This window comes from Mustela nigripes, chromosome 14 (assembly GCF_022355385.1).
Source record: "Mustela nigripes isolate SB6536 chromosome 14, MUSNIG.SB6536, whole genome shotgun sequence".
NCBI lineage: Eukaryota > Metazoa > Chordata > Mammalia > Carnivora > Mustelidae > Mustela > Mustela nigripes.
Genome location: NC_081570.1, coordinates 45,569,645 through 45,580,875, shown reverse-complemented (window position 1 = coordinate 45,580,875; position 11,231 = coordinate 45,569,645). Strand labels below are relative to the sequence as shown.

The 11,231-nt window shown below is 43.8% G+C and overlaps 1 protein-coding gene and 1 pseudogene across 1 annotated transcript in view; both read left to right on the top strand.

The window, feature by feature from the left end:
• Positions 1–2,486: 2,486 nt before the first annotated feature.
• Positions 2,487–11,231, top strand: part of FYB2 (FYN binding protein 2) — a 102,412-nt gene continuing 93,667 nt past the window's right edge. Inside the window, 3 exon segments of the mRNA XM_059377085.1 lie at positions 2,487–3,237; positions 6,322–6,489; positions 9,650–9,683. Coding sequence (XP_059233068.1) covers positions 2,487–3,237; positions 6,322–6,489; positions 9,650–9,683 — 953 coding nt within the window.
• LOC132001536 (transcription factor BTF3-like) lies at positions 6,498–8,664 on the top strand (annotated as a pseudogene).

The following is an 11,231-nucleotide window of genomic DNA, read 5'->3' as shown; positions in this document are numbered from 1 at the left end:
AACAGTGGTTGCTGGCGGTAGACCGTAGGAAGAGTGGAGAATTATTGTGTAATGGCTGTGGAGGTTTTTTTTTTTGCAAGACAAAATGTTTTCTGGATATTTGCAACAATGTGAGTGCCCTTAACACCACTGAATTGTATGCATAAAATGGTCAAGATGGTGAATTTTAGATTATGTGCAACTTAACCACACAAAACCACAGTTTTAAAAGTACGGACACTGAGGTATGCATAGCTCTTTCCTTGATCCTTGAATGGTTAGAATGGTCCCATTTTATAGTGAGGAAAATAAGGCTCGGGGAAGTAAAGTGAATTGCCCAAGGCACATAACTAGAAAATGGGGAAACAGAGCCTCATGCTTGGATCTCCTGTTTCCGTGCCCAATGCTGGCTTCCCTCACATCAGGGGAGAGAAAGGATAGTTGAATTAATTTGACCTCTGGTTGAAATACATGCAAGAAATCAAGACTTAGCTATTTATGGAGGGAAAAATACTAGAATGCGTGTGTGTGTGTATGTGTGTGTGTGCGTGTGTGTGTGTGTGTGTTGGAGGGAGGGAGGGCAGGCAGGCGGACTGGGAGAGAGAGCATATAAGACAGCTCCCAGACACCTGCCTCATGCTTCTTCAATTTCCCTCCCTCCCTGGATCTTCAGAAGGCAGGTGTGAGTCAACTGTAAACACGGTGAGAAAAGGTCACCCGGCATTCCCTCAGATGACAAAATGAGAAGTGACTGGTGTGGATTGTCTGTCTACATGAAACTCAGCCCTGTAAGATGACCAGGAGAAGACAGTGGCTCTCTTCGAAATGGCTCCATTAGCTGTCCTCTCACACCCTACTTCCACCCCTGCCTAGCTCCTGGGGAGATGAAAGATGACAAAATGTGCTTATAAAACTAAATCAGACCTAGTAAGAGAAAAGGGGAGCAGCAGGAGCAGCTCTGAGAAGGAGTCAGGCACAATCCTACTTGCCCAGACCACCAACTCCCCGTGTAAGTCCGAGCACATCCTTCCTCAGCCCCAAGGGTTGGGCTGCTATTCCTACCACCATTTTCCATTACTGAATTCATACTAAATTTAGAAGGTAGAGCACACTCTCCCAAGGGGAGTCAAAAATACAAAAAGGATCAGCTAGCCTTTTCAAAATAGCTCTAGTTCATCACGGGCTTACTGGCATTGTGATGGACACTTCACGTATATTAGCCCTAACCTTTCTACTACTTGAAAACTTTTTATCATGAGACTATACTGAGAGGTATTATCATATTGCCCAGAGTATTTGCCTAGAGGATAAAGAACAGAGTCGGTGTTTGTCTAGTTCCAAAGTTAAATTCAACAGCCAAGTTATATAGAGCTATGGAAGCATGAGGAGACAGGGAAGAAGTTAGCTCTACCTATCAACCCCTGGGAAAATCTGCATGGAGAAAGGTGGGCACCAAGGTTGCATGAAACCAATCAACAAGGAGACAGAGGGTGCATTTTGTGAAGTAAGTACACTTAAGCAAAGTCAGGTTGGTGGAGAATACAGATTCCTAGAAAATGGTAAATAATCCTATTTGGTTTAAGAGTAGTTGTGTTGGGCTGTGGTTGGAGACCAGAACTCCACAAGATGATGAAGAACTTTGAATGCTGTACTAAGAGGGTTAGAACTGACTTTTTTTAAAGATACTAATACATTTATTTTTTAAATATTGTTGTTATGTTACAACAAAATTTAAAAAATAAATGTATTAGCGTATTATTGTATATTATTGTAATATATATATATGTGTATAGTGTAATATTGTATAGTAATGTATATTAGTCACCATACAACACATCATTTGTTTTTGATGTAGTGTTCTGTGATTCATTGTTTGCATGTAACACCCAGTGCTCCATGCAATCCGTGCCCTCCTTAATGCCCATCACTGGGCTTACCCATCCCCCCACATCCCCTTCCCTCTAAAACCCTCAGTGTGTTTTTCAGAGTCCACAGTCTCTCATGGTTTGTCTCTCCCTCTGATTTCCCTCACTTCACTTTTCCTTTCCTTCTCCTAATGTCCTCCATGCTGTTCCTTGTGTAGAACTTACTTGTGTAGGCAACAAGTCACAACCAAAAATTTGTATCAAGGGATTTATCTACAATGATCAATATTTATAAGTTTATAAATATTTTTATAAGTATTTGTTACATGTTATGAAGAAGTTAAACATATCAGAAGTGTTTATTTTTGTTGTATCTTACATAGGCCATTGCATCACCAGCTGACAGCACCTACCGGGTGAGTGATGGATGGTTTTGTACCCGCGTTGAGAACCCCTTACATGCACAGTGACGTCAACTAACCACACCGGTTCAGCTGGCTTTTCAAAATAGCTCTAGTTCATCATGGGCTTACTGGCATTGTGATGGACACTTCACGTATATTAGCCCTAACCCTTCTACTACTTGAAAACTTTTTATCATGAGAATAATGAGACATTTTGTTTGTTTGTTTGTTTTCTCTGATGCTTTAGGAAGGGTTAAGAAACTTCAAGGAACTTCGAGCCAAATTTCAAAAGTTTGACATGCCATTGCCTCCAGGACCTATTAAATTCTCAGCAGGTGTTTCTCAAAAGGGTAACATTGGAAACACACAGTCAACAAGAATTTTGGCCAATGGGAAATCCCTCTCATCCAGCCACAGTTTGCTCCCATTATGTTCTAGTGCTGAATCCCAGCTTCTTAAAGACCAGGAAACGAAGCTAGCCCAGAGAAGTGAGATTCAGAAATGTTCTAATTCCCCAGGACCTCTGGAAAGGTCCTCTGGTCCTGCAGTAAATTCCCAGAAAAGTTCTCCACTGTTAGACAGGAACCCGTCAAATGCTGAGATAACCAACAAGAGGAGAGTCACCATGAATGAAAGCTTCAAAGATAAGCTCTGGAACTGGGAGAAGTTTTCATCTCAGAAAAGTGAGTCGTCTTCAGCCTCTCTCCTTGCCAGGTGTGCTTGCAGGATTTGCCACGCGGAGGAGCAGAAAAGCAGAGGGCTTCTTCCAAAGGAGCCCAGGATAATGCTGGAAATAAAAGGAACACAGACCTTGCCTTCCCAGAGGCATTTAGTGGCTCAAAGAGAATCACTTACCTTTCCTGAAGATCCCACTTTTCTACTTTTTCAACATGGCAAGAAGAACCTAGAAAACCCTCTTCCTGAGAAGAGCCCGGTGAGGGGCTCCTGCCAGCTTGTCTATGAGAGTGAACTTTCCAGTCAGGCCCCAGGTGAGATGTACTCCCTGTGGTCCCAGGGGAGGGGCCACTACATTCTTCTAATTTAGACCCTGCTAATGGTCGTGTATGATCTGGGTGAATTTTGCTCCAAATGCCAGGGCAGGTTTGGGTAAAGTGCTTACTCTCCTGGAATTCTATTGAAAGGCAATTTGGGCAAGCTTGGGTTTGAATCCTAGCTCCGATTCTCACAACATGAATGAACTTGGGCAGTCTATTTCGTACAGCCTGTTCTGCTGTCCTGTAAATCGGATGTATCACCAATCTGCCCCAGCTTGGTAAACAGCACAGCCATCCTCCTAGTTGCTCAGGCCAAACACCTAGGAGCCATGCTCTATCCCTCTCTCCCCCTCACTTTTTGCATCCACTCCATCAGCAAGCTCCTGGTTCTACCACCAGAATATGTTCTGTATCCCTCCGCTTTGGTCCATTTCTGCCCTCTGTCCTATCTATACCGCTGTCATCTCTTACCTGGACCACAGTGGTGCAGCTGGTTTCTTTGCTTCCAGCCTCTTGCCCCTTCCTCCTGGCAGTCACAGTGATCCTCTAAAGCACAAATTAGATCACACCACCCCCCCTGCTCAAATTCAACCCAAGCCATCTTACACCAGCTGATGCCATTTGGCCCTTCCTACCTCTCTTACCCTCTCTATCACATTGGCCTTCTTGCTTTTCCTTAGATAAACCAAGCTAGTTCCACCCCAGGACCTTTGTACTTGCTGATCACTCTGCCTGGCACATGTTTTCCCCAGGTCTTTGATATCTCTCTCCCTCACTTCATCATGGCCTCTGTTGAGGGTCACCCGTGATGAGTGGAATTTGTAAGTCGCCAGCTAAAATAACCACCCCACCCCCCTGAGTCTCTGTCTCTTTATGTTGCTTTAGTTTTTTTCTTTACAGCCCATCCTTACCCAGTATATTGTTACATATCTGTTTGTTTACCTCAGTAAAATGTAAGTTACATAAGGATAAAAACTGCCTTCTTTATCACCATAAAAGCACCTAAAAGACCAAAGCCAGGTTCAATAGGTCCTCAAAAACTATTTATTAAAAATACCTGATTGAATGGTTGGACAGATGGGTGGGAGGAGGGATCTCCTGCTTACAACCATGTATGGTTTCTCTCTGTATTTGGAACAGAACCTAAACCACTGACTACTGATTTCACGGCTCTGCACATTCTGGGCCCTGCTTAGGCATCTTACTTACTGCTTCCTGTCTCTTCCTGCTCCCGAGTGGACACACTTGGTTTCTTGATATTCCATGAAGAGACCTTGTTACACTCAGAACATTTCCATTAGCTCTTCCTCTTCCTAGAAACTTCCTCTCTGAGCTTTCTGTAGCCATGTTTAGGTCTAAAGTCACATGACTTTCTCAGATAATCCTTCCCTAACCTCTTTATCTAAACCCACTGCTTCACCATCTGCAGGTGACAGTGTTTCCTATCAGCCTGTTTTCTTTCTTTCATGGAACTGACAGGTCTCTGTAATTATCTGGTTTGTGTGTGTGTTTCTCATCAGTCGCCTGCTATTAGCATGAACATTCCTGAGGGCAGGGCTCTATCTGTTCTTTTGTTTGTTGGTTCTTGTTCTTAACTCTATACCCAGCTTCTAGACCAACGCCTGGACTTGAGTAGATACATTGTTACCAAGGAAGGGATAGGAGAGAAGGATGAATGGGAGGAAGGAAAGAAGGCTGGATTGCCTGCCTGACAGAGCTGTTGAGTGGATTAAATGAGATGACCCATGTCCATCTCTTGGCACAGCACCTGGTAAAAAAAATTAGGAACCAAATTAGTAAGGGACCATTCATTTTCACTATATTTTCTCCTTAATTTGACAAAGACTGGAATTTCTGACATCAGGACTTCTAATTAAAGCCTAAGAAGAGAGGACCTTAGTCCTGACTACTGTAACCCCTGCTGGAGGAGCAAGAAGGAAGCTTCCCTCCCTGCCTCTCTCCCCCATTCTGGCTCCCACAGGGCAGCAGGGCTCTGAGGAATTTGAACTGAGGAACTTGTAAAACACTGGCCAGTATCTTTATTTTTGATCTGGATGGTCCATGCAGTATTACATGAACCCCAAATCAAGGCGTTTGGATCATATAAGGTTTTGTGCTATTTTCCGTGTAAGAGGCAGATATGATTTTCATATATAATATTGGAATTTCTGTTGGAGTTTAGCTTCTGAGTACAGAAGGACGAAATGTATGAAACTGAGACTGTCCTGGAAAATTCCAGGACACAAAACCGCAAAACCCACATGTGCCATGTACCTCAAAGTTAGCCTTAAAGCTTGTCCCAGGCTATGAGTCCTGGAAACCAGAGATCAACTCATCCTCCTCTTCAGATCCCCCATGTAATTTGTATGTTCTCAGTGCTTAAAGCATCCTTTTGGGGGATAGTCACCATCCCTTTTCTCGGAAGTAGGCACTGTGCTTGATGCTGGCAGCCATCACTCAATGGGAGGATGGATTCACCCCTCCAATATGCCACAACCCTGATAGAGAGGTGTTCATGATACATCGTCATGGGGGTACCAAACAGAGAGTGATTAATTCTCCTCTTGAGTTTGAGAATGAAAGCTTCCCAGAGGAGGTGTCTTTGGAGCAGGGCCTTAAAGAATGAGTCTAAGACAGAAGTGAGGGGACATTCCAGAACCAAGAAGGGCATGAACAAAGTCTTAGATATACGATGGCTTTTTAAATCCAATTTGGAGAACTGAGAAGCCATTGGTGTGAGTGAAAGATATTTGGGTTTAAGGTTGGGAAAGTAGGATGGTAAAGTGTGGTAAGAGAAGGATCTGGAAATGTGGATTGGGGTCACGTAATATTTACATGCCAGAGGCTGGAGTACATACATGGATGTCAGGCCAAGGAAGCCAGGCTTCAGCCTCTGGGCAGCAGACTGGTGACATGATCAGCTTTGTGTTTTGATCAGGGCACTTTGGCCAGTAGGAGGATAATAGATTAGAGGGGAGAGAGATTGAGGCAGGCACTGGTCAGTTTCATCTGAGAAATCACGAAATGGAAATAGTAATAACATGTTTTTGTTTTTGTTTTTGTTTTTTTCTTATCCAGACTCAGAGAAACAGTCTGTTGATAAGCATCAACAACTTCTCAAAACGAAACCACTGCCTTCCATCGAATCCCTGGGGCCTCCTCCCCCAAAGCCTCTGAAACCCCCAGTTGTGAATCTCCAGGCCTTCCAGAAGCAGGCAGCTACAATTTCTAAGACCCACACAGAAGGTAAGGAAATGCACCAGCCAGCCAGCGTGAGTCACAGCCCCAATGCCCATGTCCCCACTATTACCTCCCTCTCCGCGTCAACTCCCAGGTGATAATGCCCAACTGCTTTTCCACGGGACCGGACATCCATCACTGGTTATTTCACATAGAGGCTGTGGCAGCTTGCCCGTGAAATGACAAATCTGCGGGAATTGGCCCCTTATCGCTCCCGGGCCAGCCTGCTTCCCCTGAGAGCATTGCATTTGATCATTGGGAATCTGTCCAAGAGGAAGAAAAAGAAAAGTAGTCGAGCAGGGAGCAGGCAGCTTTTGTGTTTCCTACAAAGCCTGTGTTGTCAACACAATTGGTGCAGTAGAAGAGGGGAGGGAGTGGAAAGGGAGGAAAGGCAGTGTGAACTTGACCTGTGATCTTAATGCGGGTCCCTCAGGTCTCTGTGACTGGCCTTTAGTAATTAGTTGAAGGGCCCCCACCCCCACCCTCACTGGTCCTTTCCAGAAACTAAAGCTTCCTTGCAAGCTTCCTTTTTCTGTGTTCTTTTTGTGTCTTCCTCTGCAACTAACTTCCTTTCCAGAAACTAAAGCTTCCTTGCAAGTCCTTTTTCTGGGTTTTTTTTTGTGATTTCCTCTGCAACACCTTCTCGTTCCCTCTCCACCCGCACTGTGGACACTTCAGATGCCTTTGCTTATGTTTGCTCTAATGAGACATGAGGGGAGCACACACTTTGGGGTCCTATGTAAGTGCTAACATTGATCTTACTGGGCCCACGAGTGCCAGCAGATGGTATGCTCAGAGAGCTAAGGCCATCTTGCATTGTTCTTTTTTTAATTTTTTTTTAAGATTTTATTTATTTATTTTACAGACAGCGATCACAAGTAGGCAGAGAGGCAGGCAGAGAGGGGAGGGGAAGCAGGCTCCCCACTGATCAGAGAGCCTGATGTGGGGCTCAATCCCAGGACCCTGAGATCATGACCTGAGTCTAAGGCATAGGCTTAATCCACTGAGCCACCCAGGCGCCCCTGCATTGTTCCTTTGACCGCTTCGAACAACCTCATGGTTGTTACATTTCTTGAACTCACTTGGTGGTTCTCACACTTCAGCCTGCACCAGAATCACCTAGAGGACTTGTCAAAACACAGATCCCAGGACCCCATTCCCAGAGTTTCTGATTTATTTGGTCTGGATTGGCTGCGTAAGAATTTGCCTTTTTAACAATTTCCCCAGGGGGATGCTGATGCTCTCTGGTCCAGGGACCACACTTGAAGAACCACTGCTGCAGAACATCTACAGTCTTATCCTAAAAGAAATTCTATATAATGAAATAGAGTTCTGGCTGCCACCTTGTGTCCCCTTGTGCATGCACCTAATCTCAGTTGGTTTGACCGAGACCCCTGAGTGCCAACTCTAGGCCCATTTCCGCTCCACCAAGATAAGAGAAACTATCATGAACCAGGAGAAACTCACCAGACTGTAAACCCAGGTGCGCATTGGTAGAAAAGGAACAGCTGGCTGGAAGAAGATAGCTCATAGAATGGTTACAGCAGATGATAAAACCTTAGTTCTCTCTTTCATTTAAAGATTTTACTTATGTATTTGTGAGAGAGAGAGAGAGAGAGCATGAGAGAGCATGAGTGGGGCGGGGCAGGGGCAGAAGGAGAAGCAGACTCCCCACTGGACAGGGAGCCTGATGAGAGACTCAATCCCAGGACCCTGGAATCATGATCTGAGCTGAAGGCAGATGCTTAACCGACTGAGCCACCCAGGGACCCAAACCTTAGTTCTCCTTATGGAAGTTAGGGGTAAACAGTATCTCTGGTATTGAAGAAGTGAGTAAGTTCACAAACCAGGGAACCATGATCCTTTCCCACAACCCGAAAGTCTAGGCATCGGGGGCAGCGAACGCTTTCACCATCACAGGCCATGCTGAGAGGAAGCAGCTGACAGGAATGCTACCAGTGTCTTAAACCAGCTTAGTGCAGGAGTCCGACTAGTCAGAGAAGACTGGCTGAAGCTCTGGCCACACAATGCATGGATGGGACCACACCACTTGCTACCAGAGAAGAAGAGGGGGATAAGGAGGAAGAGGAAGAAGTTCCAGATCTTGTGGAGAATTTTGACAAAGCTTCCAAGAGTAAAGCAAACAGAATTAAGTCAATTTCTGAAGAAGATGGAACTTGAAGAGGTGACTAGAGCTGTTGTTTTATATGATGACTGCTTTTTAAAATTTTGTTAATGGATCTGGTGGACTCTAGAGCTCTAGTATTTTTAAGCTCACCCCCTTGGACACAGCAGCACTTTCCAGTTTTTGCTTAGACACTATTCATTCTTTGCAGCTCATTAAACTGAAGAAGCCTGGGAAGTTTGAAACAAGGTTCATGAAGTTCTTTACCTGGTTTTAAAAAAAAGAAGAAGAGAAGAAAAAGAAAAGAAATGAAAGAGCTCTCTTATAAGTATACTTGAATAATAGTTTGGACACCTCCCTAATGGGGAAGACTAAGTATGATTTTTATAAACATTAAATAATTCAGACCTTAAACCCTCTTTCTGGAAGCGAAGAAGATTGTCAGAGAACATAGAACAAAGCACCAAGTCTTCTGTCATAAAATGGCCTTTATAAATCCTAGCCTCTCCCCTCCCCCACTAGCTATTTAAGTTTGCACATGTTACTTACTGAGCCTCATTGTCCTTATCTGTAAAACGGGGGTGAGAGTAACACTCCTCTCTCAGGATTTTTGTGAGCATAAATGAGATGAGTCACGGAAAGGGTTTAAACAGTGCTGGGCACACCAAGGAAGTGCTCAGTAAATGCACGGTGATCAGTTATCCTTATGGAAAGCTTGTGTTGAGCAGCTATGCTGTCCTTGCCCTGGACCCTGTGATGGACACAAGAGTTAAAGAGAGAACCCCCACATCAGTTCTGGTGCTCCAGAAGGTCAAAGTCTAATCCGAAAGCTCAAGCTTGTCTTCATAATGAAGCACCATATGGTGTGGGTGAGCGCTGCACTTCGGGAAGGATGGAGGGTCTCCTAGGTGCCGGGGTGGGCGGCACCAGTGAGTTACCACTCCTCATTTTGTCTCTGGGGTCTGGGCATTGCACAAACAAAGGCTGCTTTCATCAGGCTGCCGCCTACACCCCTTTTCACACTACCTTTTGCTCTTGCAGCAGCTGTGGAAGAGGGCTGCCTGCCTCCAGAGAGGTGAGTACCTTTTTATTTGTCGTGGGGGAGCACAGCACGTGGAGCATTGACAGGCTGCTTAGCCAGCCTGAGAGCAGGCAAAAAGCCCAAGCCAGGTGTCTGGGTATCTCAGAAGGGTTGCCGGAAGAACAGATTTATAAGCAACAAACTGCAACTTTTGTTTTAGAGGCGAGATTAAATAAACTCCATTTAACTGCTGTGCTGACATTAAGTTGCAAAGATGGTCCTCTGAGGTACTTTTATTTATTATACAGCTGGGTTTGGTAAATTGAAACATCAGCTTCCACAGTAATAAATCGAATTAGAGGCTACAGAATGCTGTGGGCAGCTGGTGTGACATTAGAACTTGATAATGGGACAAAGGACCTTCTGTTTTTGCTGTACTTGTTCTGAGAATTTTGCCATGGAATCATCAGTCCGTTAATTCACTCAACCAAATACTATCTCTTGAGCCCTTTGATGTGTCCTGCATTGAACTGGCTACTTTTTACACATTTTCTTACTTTCTTTTCTCAAGGCTGGAAAGTTGCTGCTGCTGTCCTTATGTTGTAACTACAGACTTGGGCTCAGAAAGTCTGGCCACTTGCAGAACCATGATTCCAACCCAAGTATCCCTAAACTATTTTTTTCTTTTGGCTATAAGGGAAACATAAGATTGTGTAAGTTTGAGATATACAAGGTGTTAGTTTGTTGCATTTACAAATCACAGTATGATTACTACAGTAGTGTTAGCTAACCACTTGATCACCTCACATAATTCTCATTTTTTTTGTGTGTTGAGAACAGTTAAGATCTAATCTCTTAGCAAACTTAAAATTTATAATACATTATATTTTTTACCATAACCACTCTTTGTACATTGGATCTCCAGAACTTACTTATCTACTATTACTTAAACAATCTCTCTCCAGTTCACCCACCCCTCAGCTCCTGGTAACTATGATTGACTCTGTTTTTATAAAGTTTGGTTTTTTAGATTTTGTGTATAAGTGCTACCATACAGTAATTGTTTTTCTCTGTCTGACTTATCTCACTTAGCGTAATGCCCCCAGGGTCCACCCATATCATCACAGATGGCAGGATTTTCTTCTTTCTTGTGGCCAAATAACTTTCTATTATATATATACTTCACATCTTCTTTATTCATTCATCTGTTGATGGTCGCTTAGGCTGTTTCCATATCTTGGCTCTTGTGAATAATGCTGTCATATTAACATGAGTGTAGTGGTCTCTCTTTGAGATGCTGATTTCATTTTCTTCAGATACAGACCCAGGAGTGCTGGGTCATGCGACAGTTCAATTCTTAATGGAACCTCTCTACTCTTTTCTGTAATGACTGTACTAACAGGTATGACCAAACTGTTTTGATTTGTATCATGTCCCTTCCCTCAGAAAGATATTCCTCTTCTCAAGAAGGTCAGCCTTCAAAAAGATATTCCTCTTCTCAAGAAGGTCAGCCTTCAAAGAAGTAAACATAAAAACAAATAATCCTATTATTTACTAAATTTTATAATAGTAGAGTGTGTTTAGTTTTCTAATAGAGGAAAT